General features: G+C 38.1%; 1 protein-coding gene across 2 annotated transcripts; it reads left to right on the top strand.

The window, feature by feature from the left end:
* The first annotated feature begins 2056 nt into the window (after positions 1-2056).
* Positions 2057-17569, top strand: LOC116730872 (DNA repair and recombination protein RAD54-like). 2 transcript variants are annotated; one of them, XM_032580412.1, is made up of 18 exons: positions 2058-2252; positions 2337-2420; positions 3278-3385; positions 3455-3515; positions 3604-3739; positions 3901-3970; positions 4629-4917; positions 5244-5368; positions 5451-5601; positions 5673-5799; positions 5872-5946; positions 6750-6880; positions 7150-7260; positions 8651-8774; positions 8856-8934; positions 9013-9192; positions 9366-9529; positions 17085-17569. In XM_032580412.1, the coding sequence occupies exons 1-18, from the start codon at positions 2250-2252 to the stop codon at positions 17284-17286; spliced, it is 2220 nt and encodes a 739-aa protein (XP_032436303.1). In that variant the 5' UTR covers positions 2058-2249; the 3' UTR covers positions 17287-17569. The 2 variants fall into 2 exon arrangements, with proteins under 2 accessions (XP_032436304.1, XP_032436303.1); XM_032580413.1 differs by lacking the exon at positions 17085-17569 and having other exon boundaries at positions 2057-2252; positions 9013-9221; positions 9366-9466.
* The last annotated feature ends 515 nt before the right edge of the window (positions 17570-18084 follow it).

The following is an 18084-nucleotide window of genomic DNA, read 5'->3' as shown; positions in this document are numbered from 1 at the left end:
TTTCACCTGCATCGTTTGATTAGCATACCAATAGGACAGACATCTTACTATATACTTAGGAACACCAGCTTGGCACAATTTTAAAAATAGTTTTCTATGATTTACATGATCAAAAGCCTTAGTGGCGTCTAAAAAGCACAGAAAAAATGTAGAATTTTTGCTGTTATAATTTTTCAGTAATTCTTTTAGGCCATATATACACATATCAGTGCCATGTTTGGACTTGAACCCAAATTGATTGTCAGTGGACATAACTATCTTTGCAAATTTTGGCAAAAGATTTAGTTCAAAGACTTTAGACAGTGTACTAGCTAGGGCTATAGGTCTATAGTTATCAGAGCTGCCAATTTTACCAGCTTTGTTTTTAATCACAGGAAGTAGAATAACATTCATTAAGGATTCAGGAATAAAACCATGCATAATAAAACCAGTGAAACACAAGGCAAGAAGAGGGACGACCCTTGAACTTGCAAATTTGAGATGTTCAGCTGAAATAAGATCCATAACTATAGATTTATTTACAGACAGTTCTTTAATTGCTTGATAGACCTCATGTGTTTTGATAGTTTCTACAATACTAACCTTGTCAACCTGGAAGGGTTCACTCTGTACACAGGTGAATAACTTGCTGTAGTGATGTTGCCAAAAATTCACAATCATGTTCACCCCAGAAACACCATCGACAGTGAAAGGGAGAGAGGAAAGGAGATATATTTCCAATTCACTTTGAATGAATTATTTAGATCTATAAAATCAAGAAAATGTTCCTAAGTAACGCATGCATGTTCTTCCATAAGGAATTGAATATTTGATCAAGAGTGTGATTGCCTAAATGTTGGGAGAGCGCAAGGCCATGATTCCCCCTCTGCTTTAGATAACAATGTCTGTCATCTTAAACTGAAGCTATAACTCAAGGAGATTTTTTAGTTTTATCAACTCTTTAAATTAGGTTGTTCAACATCTCATGAATGACAGAGGAAAAATTCTGGACTTTGAAGAATTCCAGCATAAATACCATTTTAAATGCAGTAAAAAAGAAGTTCAAGCAGTAATTAAAGGTCTCCCTCAGGCTTTGATTAACACAATACAAGCTTCATTATTTTATACAGCCTTCCATGATTTTACCCTCTGTTTATCCAGAGCCACATTTTTACAGACAAAAATGGCAACAATAAATTTTTAAGAACAATCATTATCCAAAGGACTTTCCCTGCCCCCTTGAAAAGAAGAAATATACTTCAAGAATTTTCTTTTATTGTATGCAAAAAAAATTAGATGCAATTGACTCCCAATTGATTTTGGGGGTCAATTCCCCTGAAAAGAAAATAAGTTCATTTTAAAATATTAAATAATATTTATCTATGCAAAGAATTCTTAAGACTAATTTGATATTGAGGCAAATGATTGTACCTTGTGTCAATCTGATGTAGAAACTTTGTAACATTTATTCTTTTCTTGTACTTATGGATCTAAATTTTGGGAGGATCTTCATAATTGGTTGCTGACCAAAATTTTAAATATTATAACTTTAACTTACAACAATATTAAATTTGGTATTTATACTTTGGACACAAATTTGGAATTTATAATTAATAACCTGATCATTATGGCCAAATATTACCTACACAAATGTACATTTTTGAAAATTACCCCCAACCTTCAATGTTATCTAAAAGAAATTTCACTTCTGTTCAACTCTGTGAAAATGATGCTGCTCTTCTCTGTAATAATATGTCCCGTTTGTTTTTGACATTTATCCATTTAACAATTTAGACACAGTACAATAATTCAAGCTGTTCAGTTTATTGCGCTTTATGCTTATTTTATTTTCTAATTTTAATCACCTATTGTGTTATACAGCTTTCATGTCATTCTGTAACCCCTTTGTTTCTTTTCTTCTCTTAGTATATTCTTTGACTGCTAGTCACTCAAGATACTTGAACAAGAAATATGTATGCTTGTAAGATTTGACTGTTTCTACAATATAAAAAGAATCTTTAAAAGTTCTCTCACTCCTGACCCGTAGGTGGCGGTAAAACAAAAATTTTAAAAAGCTTGAGCCATCACGCTCACCGTACTGGTTGTGTGTTCAACATTTCGCGCGAGTTTTGATATAAATTAGAGGAAAGTTACTGTTGGCGTAAACTGTAGGGATTTTTGGCTTTAAAAGGCTGACATTAACATCTCAGTGGAAGCGCTGTGTTTAATCATGTAAGGTTTCAAACATTCACTTAGAGGAAACAGCAAAAATGGTAAACGGGTCAAAGTTTTTTCTTACTGCGTTATTTAGTGTGTTAGGCTTTAGACTAATTCGTTTCTCTGTTTGTCTGTGGCAGAGGAGGAGCCTGGCTCCCAGTGAACTGGCTAAACGCAAACCAGCCGGTGAGGCCTGCGGAGACGGGGGGAACCCAGGAAACACCGTAAGCGCAGCTCTCTGGATGGTTACTTTATCTCTCTTTCTCAGCCTATCGCCACCTCATCACCATCACTTCAGTAAAGGGACATGTCACTGCTTTGTAAGGGTCTGAATCAATCATGGTTCAAAATCAAAAACAGTTTTTTAGAAAAACAAAATCGTAAATATAAAAGGCAAGGTTAATTTGTATGTTCAAGCTTTAAAAATGCATCAGATATGAAAGTGTATTTCAGTAGAATTCAGTTTAATTCCATTTAGGTTCGACCAGGCTAAGTGTTTTTGAATTGAGTTCGTTGATGTTTCAGTTAAATAAATGTTTGAGTGGTGAATCAGAAACTGATTTGTATTTAAACCTCACCTTCCTTCATTTGTATCTCTTCACTGTGAACTCGGTGGATCTCTTAAACACTCCATCATGACAGATGTCTAAACCCAGGACGGTCTGAAAGTTTCACTGACGATATGTTTTCTGTGATAACAACAATTACAACAGTTTATTTGGCTGCATCACTGCCTCCGGTCTATCTCATCATTTAAACACTGACCTCTGCATATAGTCCCCAGCCCTTCATAAGGCGTTTAGAGAATGGATAGATAAGGCATGTTTCTTTCTGGCTGGCCAGGCTGGGCCTTTCCCCTTTTTTAACTCTTTGAAGAATTTGATTTAACATTCAACAACATTTAATTTGCCTTTGGGATCAATAAAGTATTTTTGAATTTGAATTGAAGAGATCAAAGTTGCACTGATGATTGAGTTCTGCATAAACTCCTGCTGCTTGGTGTTTGCTTTCATACAAGACTAAACATAGGTTTGTGGAGCTGACCAAAAGTGTTGCTGATTGTTTGAATTTCTCTTTTTAGGAGAAGAGAAGGAAAGTGGATGGGATGAGGGAGAGTCACATTTCTCCCTACAGGAAGCCTCTGACACAACTTAACAACTGGCCTGGATGCATGGAAGCTGACAGACATGTGAGCATGGTTGAAAATCCCAACGTCCCTGAAAACATTTTCCTCTCTTACTAAAACTCTTGTCTGCAGGAGTCATTTATCCGAAGCATTCTCTCCAAGCCTTTTAAAATTCCCATTCCCAATTACACAGGTGAGTTTTACCAGAAGTGCGACTTCTCTTTAATGTCCAGTGATGGAGAATGACTTTACCATCTGTTTCCTTTTGGAATTCCTGACAGGTTCACTAGGAAGCAAAGCACTTGGCCTAAAGCATGCAGGAGTAAGGAAATCGCTCCATGATCCATTTGCAGAAGATGCTTTGGTTCTTTATGAGCCGCCGACTCTGAGCGCTCATGATCTGATCAAAGCTGACAAGTAAGTTCCAGAAACATTGAATTCCTCTTTCTGCTGAAATGCAGCTTGACAAGAAAAGCCCAAAATAATACAGATCTGATGGATGTTTTCATGCACAGTGGGAACCAACTGCTGCCAAACTGCAACTGACAAAATAAACAAAATGACTTGTTTTTTTGCAGGGAAAAGCTTCCAGTTCATGTTGTTGTGGATCCAGTATTGGGAAAAGTTCTCAGACCCCATCAGAGAGAGGTAATGGAAAACAAAATGATGTAATTTTTGTCACATCTACGTCAGTGAGAACAGATTCTGGCACTTCACATGAAGTATGTCTAAGCCTCTACATGGATAGTAATCCTTGGTCAGTGCTTCTGCGTTTTTGTTTGTCTCATCAAACTCTCAGTCAGTCACAGAAGATGGTCGTTCACACTGAGGCAGGTTCTGATGGAGGTGTCTTCCTGTTATAGCAATTCCTCATACTATCATCTCATGCAGAATTTTGCTATAATTGCTATAAAGTTAAAGACTTTCAGTCGACTGTTCACTGTCACTACATGCTCATCCAGGGGGAGTGAATCCTGCAAGTCAATGAGTTGATTCAATCTGCTGGGTTTTCTTGGATAGAAAACATTTTTTATCAGTTGCCATAATAAACTGAACCTGAGTTCAGTATTATTGCTAAGAGCACATTATTGACATTAAATTTATCTACATGATCTGAGTGCCTTGAGACATTTGTTGTAACTCGGCAACATTAAATTATTAGCAGTAGTTTCAGAAGTAGTTCAATTCGATTAAAATCTGAGCAAAACAATGAGTTGTTGGATATTACCATAAGGATAATAAGGATATCTTATTAAATAGCATTTCTCTGAGTCATATAGATGAGGTCTTTCTTTGATGTGTTTAGGGAGTGAAGTTCCTTTGGGACTGTGTGACTGGCAGACGCATCCCTGGATCCTACGGCTGCATCATGGCTGATGAGATGGGCCTGGGAAAGACTTTGCAGTGTATCACTCTCATGTGGACCTTGCTACGCCAGAGCCTTAATGCCAAGCCAGAGATAAACAAGGCCATTGTGGTTTCACCTTCTAGTCTGGTTCGAAACTGGTATAATGAAGTAGGAAAGTGGCTTGGAGGTCGCATTTCACCAGTGGCAATCGATGGGGGCTCAAAGGAGGATATTGATAAGCAGCTCGGTAGGTCATGTTTTCTAGTGTCACCAAGAATCTACAGTAAACCTTCTGAAGACAATGTAGTCCTTAAACCAGCAGTGTAAGCATGAAGAAAACTGCCGTGTTTGTATGAATATATGTAAATGAGAAACCTGTTGGTTTCTGTTTTTCTTCTTCCATTGTGAATATTCACAAAAACATTATCTGTCACAAGTTTATGTCAAGGAAAAGTTATAAGTTGTTGATGTGAATAATTGTTTCTCGTAAAATTTACCCTTTAATCATGTTGTTGTTCATTTCTGCAAACACTGCTATGTGCTTCACTTCAGTATAATTTCTGTTTTCTCTAGTGAACTTCATCTCTCAGCATGGTTTGAAAGTAGCAACACCCATCCTGATCATTTCTTATGAGACATTTCGACTTCATGCTGATGTCCTGCACAGGGGCAAAGTTGGACTCGTGATCTGTGACGAGGTGTTGTGCATTATACACTTCAATCCAGAGATAAAGATGAATTCTGAAAGCCGAGTGTTACATTTTTCTTCTCTGCTCTTAGGGGCATCGACTGAAGAATGCTGACAACCAGACTTACCAAGCTCTGCATTCTATGAATGCCCAGCGGAGAGTTCTGATATCAGGCACTCCGATCCAGAACGACCTGCTGGAGTATTTCAGTCTGGTCCATTTTGTGAATGCTGGAATCCTTGGTAAGCCGCATCACCTACAGAGCATCTGAACACAACAAACTTATTTCCCATATGCATTTTTGTAATGGCAGGTACTGCCCAGGAGTTTAAGAAGCGATTTGAGCTTCCCATTCTGAAGGGTAGAGATGCAGATGCCAGTAACAGAGACAGAGAGGAAGGAGAAGAAAAACTCAAGGAACTCATCAGCATTGTCAACAGGTGAGCTCCACAGCCTTGGTGTTCTTTAGTTCTGTTTTCCTCTCTAAGACTGAGCATGTTCTGCTTCAACAGGTGTTTGATTAGGAGAACATCAGATATCCTGTCAAAGTATCTTCCTGTGAAAATTGAGCAAGTTGTGTGCTGCAAGTAAGTTGACTTGTTTCATTTCTGCCTCAGTTATTTGTCATTGGGTATTTAAAAGAATCTTGGCTTGTAAGTCCGTGGCTTGTCAGGATATTACACTTTCATTGTAGATTTTCTTCTCATGTTTGTAATGGCAGACAGCACTGAGTGTTAGTGCTACCACTTGACCTATTGACCCCGAGCCCAAAAAGCCAACTTGGGGCTTTTAAATTCTTCTCCTGAAGGCCAACAATTGCTTCATCATATTTATTATCTCAGCTTTTTTATTTTATTTTAATGTTCCCAAGCCCAACACTGTTCATACACCTGGCATACATTTATTTAACCAGTGAGTGTTTGTGATAGGAATTGAGACAGGCTTCTTTTAAAATACAGATAGATTGAAAGAAAGATTTTCTCTGTGGGAAATTGTCTTCTCTCTCCTACAAAGCATTCTTGGATATATATAAAACACTTAAAAATAAATAATACAACATTAACATCTTTGTTAATCATGTTTCCTCTGGTATTTTTATGATTTATCTATTGGGATGGGTTTCAAACCTTTGTGGTTTGAAGTCCTCCTTTCCATCACCCTAATCTTTAGTGCTCTCCACAGATTCACCAAGACATGTAAACCTGGATTTTGACTGGGCCTCTATAATACATTAGTATTACTTTAGGTCAGATTAAAAAATACTTTAAAGTTAAATCTGCCATACGTATGAATAATTTTGGGCTTAGCTGTTATGTTTGTGATATTCCTTGCTCTATGATGATTTTTTTTATTAAATGCTAAATAGAACCCTGATTCCTCTGTTGTACAGACTAACTCCGTTGCAGACAGAACTGTACATGCGCTTTTTGAAGCAGGCCAAACCCACAGAGACATTGCGAGAAGGCAGAATCAATGTCTCCTCACTGTCATCTATCACATCTCTCAAGAAGCTGTGTAATCGTAAGTGCAGCAGTGTGACCTGTTCAGAAAACATGATCCACTTAGTTTGTTTTAAACGTAACAGAAATACAGCTTCAGATGCTAGCTTCTTACCAATCAGCATTATAAATTAGGATTTTACAGCTAATATGTCATTATGTGACTAATTATGCAGCCTAAAGATTGCACTTATAATGTACAAGTTATAGACAATTATGTAAGCGATTTTATTGCAGCTGTAGTTAGTTTGCATAGTAAACACACTGATCACTGTCCTGATCCTGTACCAGACCCAGCTCTCATTTATGATAAGTGTGTTGAAGAAGAGGAGGGCTTCGAGGGCGCGCTCCATCTGTTTCCTCCTGGTTACTCCACTAAAGTACTCGAACCTCAGCTGTCTGGTAAGAAAACATTTCAGTGGACTCCTGAAGACATGTTGAATGATGAGTCGTCATGGCTTGATCTGCTCTTTATACTGGAAAAGCTTGTCCATCTGCCTCTGATTTTCAGCCATTGTATAGTAACGTCAATTCAATTAAAAAATACTTTATTCATCCCAAAGGGAAATTAAATAAGTCTTGTAATCCCCAGTAGGGATGCACAATATATATCAGCATCAGCAGCGGTATTGACGGTTAGTCATTTTCTAACGCGTCGGTCCAATGAGTAAAACTGGGCCGATGGTAACAACCCATGTTTGTTTCCATCTTATTTCTGGAGGAGAGGAGGTTGGTCATGTGGTATTTGTTTGTTCATATGACAGTGATGCAGCGTTGGATTATGGGGTGTTTCACAGAAACAGAGAAGCAATGAAGGCAGTGTGGTCACTTTTATAGTGTCAAAAGTGTTGGGAAATAGAATATATATGATATTGGTTTTAACACCACTACTAATGTTGGATATTGATATTGACCCAAATTTTCATATCGCTGTATCCTTAATTCCCAAACGTAACATGCTATGAAGCTGCAAAAGTTTAACATAAAGAAATATGATGTTACTGAGCACCAAGTATAGATACATTATGTTTCATTTGCTTAAACAAATTACAAAGTAATCAAAAAGCAATACTGAAGCAACATCTAAACAACATCAACACTGGAACTATTTAGTTCCAGTGAAGAATGGCAGCTAATTTAGCTACAAATGCAAAGTTGAGTTAATAACTAAGTTCCTGTATTTAAATAAAATGATTTTCTCTGGTTACTTTGTGTGCATGTACATTCTCTGTGCTCTGAGCCTGATCTGAAACCAAGACTGGGTGGATCAGACTGAAGATGAAGCCAATATCAGCAATGCTACACTATGTTGCCAAAAGTATTTGCTCATCTCCTTTGACTCACATAAGGGTTTAAGTGACATTCCATCCCTAACCAATATGGTTCAATATGACCTTGATGAGGTTCACCCTCAGCAAAATTTGTTATCGTGAAAGGCCTAATTAGAACACCTGATTCCGATAATTTGGATGGGTGAACAAATATTTATACTTAAGAAAAATGAAATGAAAGAACTTCCTCCTTCCACTTGTTTGAGAGGTCAACTTGTCAGACTGCATTAACCCCTTAACTGAGGTTAAGTGGACCCATCGACTTTCGTGTAAACGTTTTTGGGGTGGCATAGTGACTCTTTTAGAGCTCTTGCATCACTTCCCATTTCCAACAACAGTAACAGTCTTAAAAAGCTTTTAGTGACCTTTGACTGAAAACATAATACAGTTTTGGACATTTCTCAGTCTTTTGCACCATATATGTTTTGACCTTGATATACTCACCATGTCTTCTGTTTCAGGTAAAATGGTGACTCTCGACTACATTTTGGCTGTGACGAGATCTACAACTGGTGACAAAGTGGTGCTGGTCTCCAACTATACTCAAACACTGGACCTCTTTGAAAAGTTGTGCAGATTTAGAAGGTGATTAAAAGACCAAAGGTTTGGCAGCTGGATCTGATTAAATGGGTTTCAGTAAACAGTGTTGCCTTGCGGCTGTTTCAGGTACCTCTATGTTAGACTGGACGGCACAATGTCTATCAAGAAAAGGGCTAAGATCGTGGAAAAATTCAACAGTCCCCAAGTGAGCTTGAAAGACAGTTTTGGATAACAGTTAAAGCTGTGAAGCAACCATGAACACTGTGTTCTTTGTGTTTGACAGAACCCTGAATTTATTTTCATGCTGAGCAGCAAGGCGGGTGGATGTGGCCTCAATCTGATTGGTGCCAATCGCTTGGTAATGTTTGATCCAGACTGGAACCCAGCCAATGATGAGCAGGCAATGGCTCGTGTGTGGAGAGATGGCCAGAAGAAGACCTGTTACATCTACAGACTGATCTCTGTCAGACATACACTCTAACTATATTAACAGTAACTCTTACTATAACATTTTTATTTAATTGCTCTATTTTTTCTCTTGTAATCTAACTCTCCAGTGTGACAAGTTAATGAGCTGTCATAAATGTGGCAGAACGTAGATGTTGTGAGATGTTTGATATGTGTGTTTTCTGACAGACTGGAACCATTGAGGAGAAGATCCTGCAGAGACAAGCCCATAAAAAAGCCCTGAGCAGCTGTGTGGTGGATGAGGAGCAGGATGTGGAGCGTCATTTTTCTCTAGGCCAACTTAGAGAACTCTTCACACTCAATGAAGAAACTGCCAGTGATACACATGACAAGTAAGGAGAAATCATGTTGAATAGTTTACCTGTTGGTTGTCAGCAAATGCTGCCAAATTGCCAGTTAGGAGAAGAGAAAAGTTTTCCCAGCCGACATGGTGTGTTTCAGTTGAAGCTTTATGTTACAACAACTATGGTTTCGTTTGGACACGACTTGAACAACATGTATGGAAGCTGATCACATGAAAAAGAGAGGTGATACGTTGTAAAGAAAACGAGTTTGTTCCAGTCACATTCTCCAGAAAGCAGCCCTCTAGACAAATGGTGCCCAGGTCCAGTTCTTGAGAGCTACCATACTGCAACCTTTAGGTGCATTACTGCTCCAAAACACTTGAATCAAATGGCTGAATTCCCTCATCAGCAGTCAGTCACCTCTGCAGAGGCAGGTAATGAGCAGTTCATTTGATTCAGGTGTGCTGGGCATCTTGGCTAGACCTGGGCACTCTTGCTGTAGAGAGCTGTTTTCTTCTTTCTCACAAGTTAAATGGGCCACACAATGTCTCCTAGCACACTTTTTAAAAGCACCATATGACAGGATGTGATGTGTGTGTGTGTGTCCTCTGTCTATAAGCCATCCTGTGATGCTCCACCATCTGTTGATTTGATGGACATGGTTAAAAAATGTTTAGTTTTTAAAATAATGATTTAACATTCAATAGGTTTTTTTTTCATTAATTTTAATTAATAGTTCCGTAAAAGATGACTATAGAATCTACATCAACCAGCTGAACATGTAGCTTTTATTTCTGCAGTAACAAAAAAAATATGACTGTGGTCCCAATAACGATGAATAAACAACTACATTAAATGAAGCACCTGGTGGACCTAAACTGTCCACCAGCTTGGTCATAATAAAATGACTCAAGGGGGTTGCTGCTGTGGCTGTTGTCTTGAAATTTTGCAGTTTTTCTCCGGACAGACAACTTCTGTCTGTCTTGATGTTATTCTGAAGACTAAATCCGCGCTCTGCAGCGACACTGGAGACTGGAATAAGTGCCACTTTAGCCAAAGTTTTAAAGTCAAGAAACATTTCTCTAGTTGAATTGATCAGAAGTCAGCAAAACTTTCTGAATGAGGGGTTTTCAAATCCCACAAGCAGTCGCTTTAGCGGGAGGAAATCCTGCAGTACCAGTGGTTCAGTTGCACCGGTTTGTGACCCGTAGTGGTCACAGACACGTTCCAGAGTCTCCTGTCCATATTTCTTCAACTCGCTCTCAGCTCCCAGATAATGAGATGCATTCAGCATGGTGTCTGGATCTGAGATGATGCTCAGATGGAAATCTTTTTTTGATTTAATTAGACACCTCTTTGATGTATTCCGTGCGTAAAGCTGCAAATGTTTTGCGTCTCCACAAATAAGCGTGCCATCTTGTGAAACCTCGTTGAATTTTTTCTCCACCTCACTTGACCCATTCATTAAGAGTTCTAGACTGGCCACAGTCATGCTCACAACAGGTGAGATGGAGGAGATGTTCACATCTTCTGTTGGGAAGTTGAGGTTCATGCGGTTCACCATGACTAAAATGTCAGTCAGCAAGTGAGTTAGAGCAGGTAACGTGTATGTTTGAAGACGCTTTGTGATGCCCTTAGCTACCGGCAGATTTTCCCATCTTCCTCCTCTCCCATCTCTGACATCAGAGCCGTATGCACATATGCCTTTCACTGTCCTCTCCAGCGATAGCCAGCATGTAGCCAGTGGTTCAGCAGGTCATGTTCCTCCATTTCTCTTTGAAGTTCATTTGATCTGCGCATTTGTATGGGAGAATTCTTGTAGTACATATGTTAACAACATGTTGTTAACAGTAGTGACACATGCACTAACATGACGCACAGATGTGGAGGTTGTTGTTGCTGCACCCCCCCCATCTCTCTCTACTTCTCCTTCTGAGAGGGTGAGATGTGCTACCAGCTCTCCGTCTAACAGGTGAATTGGGCGTTGAGACGGTCCACCGTGTTTTTTTATTAACCCTCCTGTTATGTTTTACAGTTTAAATTTTTTTTTTAAATAATTGGAAGTATTTTTTTTGCATGAAACTTTTTGTATTTGTCTTAATAGGCACACTCTACATATAAATTGAAAATGTATTCATTTTACACATTTGCAACCCCCCCGCGTCTACTTTTTACAAAGATACTGTTTGGGTCAATTTGACCCAGCAGTCAAGTTGAAAGGTAAAAAAGATGTTAAAAAAATGTCCAATTCTACATGTTTCTTTGTGGCTATGAACCATATTTTACCACAAACACAACACACCACACACACACACCCACACGCCCACTTTCTCACTATTCTCTTTACTTCACTAGGAAACTGCGAGAAAGCAGGTGTTCATACAACTTTTGACTGGAACATTTTCTGTTCCTGTGGACAAACTCCAAACACTGAGTGGACACTCAGCAGAAGTGGAGGAAAAAATTAATAATCTCTGCATGACTCATTGTCTTGATTTTAATCAGCAGGTCAATTTGACCCTGGACAGTATGTGTGTCTCTAGTTCAATTATAAAGATCACCCATTTAAAAAAAAAAATCAAAATGTAATATAAAAAATTTTACAAAAGATGAATTTCAAGGAAATTGTTTTTTTGTGTCTAGGTTTTTGTCAGTGGACATAAAAAATGTAAATTTAATATTTTATGTCCAAATGAGTAAATGAGTAGTTTGTCATCAATAATCCTTAATTTCTGAGAAATAATAAAACATCATTGCACAAATATTGATTAAAATGGTTAGTATTGGAGTTAATAATCAGATACAAAAATGTTTTGGAGGAATTTTTTGGTTTCTGATACTATTGCATGATTAAACACTCCCTGGGTCAAATTGACCCACGAACATTATTGCTGTACCTCAGAAACAAACATAACAGGAGGGTTAAAAGATGTAAAATAGACAGGAAATGTAAAAATATTACTGGGTAATTATATGTTACAGGAAAACATCTCCAGTGAAACGCTATCTAAACCCACAACTAGTCTTAAAAACAGCAAATCAAAAAATACAATTAAAATGAATATTAAATATTTTCACTTCTGTTTAATCTAAATTAGGTCAGTGACTCCATCAGGCCCCCCAGGGCTCCAGGGGCCCATAAATGCTAATATTTTAACACAAACCACAGATACATCAATGTAACATTTGTTTATTGAGATGATCAATGCTGCTAAATTTGATTTAATGGTTTCAGCATACATAACTTAAAAGATTTTAAATGGTTTAACATTTAAATGTAAGATTTAAAGGAGCTGGCAAGTTTACTTTGCAAAAGTTCAAAGAACAATATTCATAGTTAGATTGTTTTGTTACCATAGCTACAATCTGATGCTATGAGTTAAATCTTTGAGTTTGAGCTCTGTTTGTTCATACAAATGAGTAAACTGCAATTATAACTTATTGCTTTTTAGGTTGGCCAATTAAACTACTCCCCATCTCCCATCCATCCATCCATCCATCTTCTTCCGCTTATCCGGGGTCGGGTCGCGGGGGTAGCAGCTTCAGAAGGGAGGCCCAGACTTCCCTCTCCCCGGCCACCCCCGGCCCATCTCCCATATTAAACTAAATTTAACACATAAGCTGTGCTGATGCTTTTAGCAGCAAAAGTGTCCCCTATGCATAAACTATAAACCTATCTTCTATAAACATATCTTTTAGGAATAAATCTGCTCTGCCAGTGAAACGCTCAGATCAATAGAGATGCTTGCAATCTGACTGTAAAAAAAGAAAAAAGTGTTTTTTTGGGAGTTTTTTTATTATTATTTTCCTAAAAACATAAACAAGAAAGGCTTGTTCCATCAGGAGGAAGCTCAGAGCACTGATCAACAAAGGCAGGTGTATCTGTAGGTCTGATGAGCTTTTGTCTCTGCATGGATGGTGAGGTCACACAGGACTTGGGTGCTGGCAGGAAGAGCACTAGTTTAGAGGTCTCTGGTCTTAGGGCGATTTTCTTGTGCACATGGCGGTCCTCAGCTTCTTGTCTTGCTGCTCTTGAGCAATCTTCACCTTGTTTCAAGATCTTTCTGGTCCGTTGTGATGTAGGCGAGCTGACCTCACGGAAGGAAGGCACCAGTTTTTCTTCTTTGCCTTTATATTCATCTTTGCCTTGGCCTTCATCTTGGTCTTTGCGGTCTGAACCCAGCTGATGAGAGAAACTCGATTTGAAGCCACATGTTGCGGGGCTGACGGTTTGGTCCCCATGCACAGGACAGTCTTTGGTTCTGTGGTCCCGGCTCTTCAGCTGCAGAATTCTTTGTCCATCTCAATCTTGGCTCGCGGCTGCCTGGAGGATCCAACTAGGCCTGTCACGATAACAAATTTTGCTGAGCTATTAATTGTCTCAAAAATTATTGCGATAAATAATATTGTTTGTAGACCTTTTATACACTGATTTTATGGAAATTATGTAATAATGCATGCAATTTCCTGCCAAAGATAGATACACTTTATTTTCAAAAGAATATTTAACACTGGAACTGATGAACAAAACAAACAAAAATAAAATGAATTCTCAGTCTCCATTAACAAAAAACGCACTTGAATAAAAACTAAACAACATAAAGCCAAAGTGGAAATAAATACTGCATTCAACCAAAAGAGTGCAGATTATGAAGTCTGTATATTATATTGCCCTTCGGTAATAATTAGATTTAAATAGAGAAGATGGGCACATCGACTATCTGATGCAATAGTTCACACTACACGATTTTTTGCCCCGATTTTCCCCTTACGACAATCTTAGAACGTTGGCCGTTCTCTCAGATTGTCGCTTGCGATTTCGTAACCAATCATCCTGTAGTTTACGGTGTGTTACGGTAGATAGTTGTGGCCACTTGATCTAAATCAGAGGTTTTCCCCGACTGGGAGAGTTAAGACAGCCTGTTGAATGTAACAGGTAGCCAATCAGAAAGCGCAGAGTCCCCTCAGTGCTTTCTGAGGGGAAATTACAGAGTGGAATCTCAAACAGCTGACACCTGGCAACCCGAAGTCCAAGCGGACATTGGAGATGATACGTGGAAACAACATTAATGTTTATTCAACATTTCGTGCAAAGAATATAGAAATGACAAGGGGAGGAGTTCGAGTGAAATTGCTGACAGTTGATAAACCCGGTAACTTTCCAGCTGTTCTTCTTTAACGTGACATAAATAGGTTCTAATGATTTTCATTCAGTCAGGACTGACACTAGCCACATGCATTGCAGATAGATTGTAGTAAAACATTGATTAATGCTGGTTTTAAAATTAGTTCACTGGACTTGTAGCCATTATTTTGTGCCCATGGTTGGACACCACACAGCAGGAACGAACCCGATCGAACCGTTATACCTAGGATTTCTGTCTACTAGTTTGTGGTCTCAGGTTTTGAAAATGGGCCGACAATCGGCCGACAGCTCTAAGATCGTGTAGTGTGTGCTGGGCTTTACACTAAGGAAATTAGGAGGGGAGGAGTCAGTGGAGAGCACCGGAGTTGAGCCCTTTTTCATTCAGGGTCATCAACAGAAAGTGAAAAACGAAGAAACGATAAAGCCGATAATTAAAATGAGGTCAATTGTTTTAATTTATTGTGTGATTAATTGATTTATTGTTTATCGCGACAGGTTTAGATCCAACCAAAGGTTCCTCCTTTGCACTCACCTTTTATAGGGGCTTCCACCTTATGGACATTCATTGGCTGTCTGCTTGGATAGATGATCTCATATCCATCATTATCTTAGAGACATTATGACCTGATGTCTGTTTTCATGTCCTGGTGTTGCTCTAAAGGTCACCTACATCCTTTACCTGCACAATCTTTTTCTTTCAACAGTTGAAGTTGTTCAATCTGTTTCCAAATCAGCAAACTCTGAGGCGTTGGTCATCTCTCCTCTTCTTAGTTCCTCTTTTTCTTAACCTTTCACCTACCATTTACCTCCAACATAACATCAGTGATCTTTAATTGCAGTTACACCTTTTACATCATTTCAAGTTCAATGTCAAAATCACATCTCTAACCTCTTTAGCTTCTCTGATTTAGCATTCATTTATAATATTGTGGCCATAACTTATTATTTACTATTATTATAATAATGTGAGTTATTACAGGAGTTCTTCTGAAAATAAACCAGAAATAGTAAAACAATATTAAAAGTATTTTACTTTGGGTCTTATCCAATTACTAAAAATGTTTAGACTTCATTCTTTAAAACTTTTATGCATTAAAATAAGAAATAGTCTCAACTATTTTCATAAATCTGCAAGCTGGAAACTTACTTCCTCTTTTGTCAGGAAGCCTGCTGTTCCTGTTTCATGGCTTGGCAACAACACAACCTAATTGATTTTATTGAAGTGTGAATCTATTATTGAGACTAGGTGTTACTTTGCGTGATTAATTTTAAAAGTAACTTCATGTATTGTTGCTGTTAAACTAAAATCTCCAGCATCGGGAAATGGAATGATCTCGGGTTTTCTTGACAAAGTATCACTAGCAGCAAGTTCTGTCCTGTGCACACCACAATGAATGTTTACAAGAATGGGGCAGTCTTTCAGGCGCAGCAACTGTGCAACTCCGGCCTTACAGCCCACCATCACATTCATGACATCACTTCCAAGTCCAACAACACAAACCACAGCAGGGTTTCCCCCAGAAAGCTTGGTAAGCCTGGCGCCGAGGCGGTCCACTGGCAGCCCACCATGTTTTTGTATTAAAAGATGTTAAGTTGACAGGAAATGTAAAATATTACTGGGTAATTATGTTACTGGAAGACATTGCTGACAATACTTAAGCCCACAACTATAGAATCTTACAAACAAGAAATAAGAAAATACAATTAAAATAAATATCAATAATTTTCACTTCTTTAAAATCCAAATTAAGTCATCAGTTAGTGGATCTAAAACCATGATGTAACGCTGATCACATTTACAACCAGGCCAAGGCATAAATGGACTAAGAGAATATCACTGCAGTTAAATTTGATTTAATGGTTTCAGCATAGAAAAAAAAATATTGTTTAACATTTAAATTTAAGATTTTGAGGTGCTGACAAGTTTACTTTGTAAAAGTTCAAAGAATTATCTTGATTGTTTTGTTACCATAGCTACAATCTGATGCTGTCAGTTTAATCTTTGAGTTTTATCTGTTCACAAATACATCTTAGTAAACTACAATTATATTTGACTGCTCTGCCAATTAAACGAGGCTCCCTCCCTCAGATTTCACTAGATCCATGGTAAAATGCTGTTAGTGGTGCTGATGTACTTCGTAGCAAGAGGGGCCCCTAAATCAAATTCAAGACCTCATACAACCTTGGACCAACCCTGCATGATGAGCTAAATCTATTGCACTACCAATCTCTGCTGCTGTATGTAGAGGGACAAAGGGGAGATTAAATTTATGTGACTTTAGTAGCTCTTCAATTTCATATCTGTTGAGTTTTTAATAAACGCCACAGAAATGTTTTAGTTCCCCAAGCTTTATGGGATGCATTGTTCTGATGTATGCGAGTATGCTACAAAATGTCTTTCTGTCCTGCTGTCAGAATTTGAATCTAATGGATTGACTTCCTTTGTGGTGATGTTAGGTTTCACTGCTGTCGCTGTGTAAATGGCAGAGAGGTTCGACTGCCTCCAGAAGGTGCCGACTGTACCAGTGACCTTTCCCAGTGGAACCACTGCTTTGACAAGAAGGGACTGAGGGACCAAGTGCTGAAAGCCTCCTGGGACAGTGCTGTCTCCTTTGTCTTTCATCAACGCTCTCATGAGGATCAGAAGGGTGTTGTATGAAACAGGAATCAAACTGAGTGCTTTAAATTTTCTGTAGATACTTTTATTTATTTGGACTTAAGTTTTGAATTCTGCTTTTCCATCTTGTGTTTAATACACAAGAGGGATTGTGGGGGGGGTGGGGGGGGGGTTGTTGGTGTGATGGTGTCATTCAGTTTTTGTTTCTTTATTTAGCAAAAACTTATTTTATGCAAATATTTTCCGTCTATAATAACTGAAACGTATGCTTTAAAATGTGCAGACATTCCAGTGTCTTCAAATAAACTTATTCATAAAACCCAAATCTGTAGTATCTTGTACCACATTCTCTTGATTTATGTATTCAATTTCTTATTGAATATATCAGAAATTAGATTACTATGCTAACATATTGTAAATTACAGTAAACTCAGACTGTACTCAATGTTAACAATTAACTAAACTGTAATGTTTAAGGACTTCAGCATTTAAATCATGGTTTTACTTTCACTCTGGGCATAAACAAAATAATCTGCAAACCTTAATTTAAATAATTAACATTAGACAAATGAACGTGCTTTGCAAAATACTTTTCCTTAACACTTAATTTCTTTGCAATTACTTGTCACGCTGAATAAAACACATAACATAGCTTCACAAACTTCTGCATGTGTGGGAGAAACCAATCTGTTCAGTTAGTGCCGAGAGTGAAACAGATTCTTATTAACGAAAAAAAAAAACTGTTTATAAATCACATTATGACTCTTTGTCTAACAGCCACACAGTTTAACTACATGTTGAGAAAACGTTTCTGAGTGTTTGGTTGACCCCTAACCTGAC

Source organism: Xiphophorus hellerii, chromosome 13 (genome assembly GCF_003331165.1).
Source record: "Xiphophorus hellerii strain 12219 chromosome 13, Xiphophorus_hellerii-4.1, whole genome shotgun sequence".
NCBI lineage: Eukaryota > Metazoa > Chordata > Actinopteri > Cyprinodontiformes > Poeciliidae > Xiphophorus > Xiphophorus hellerii.
The sequence above is the reverse complement of the archived record's forward strand: the minus strand, read 5'-3'. Positions and strand labels throughout refer to the sequence as shown.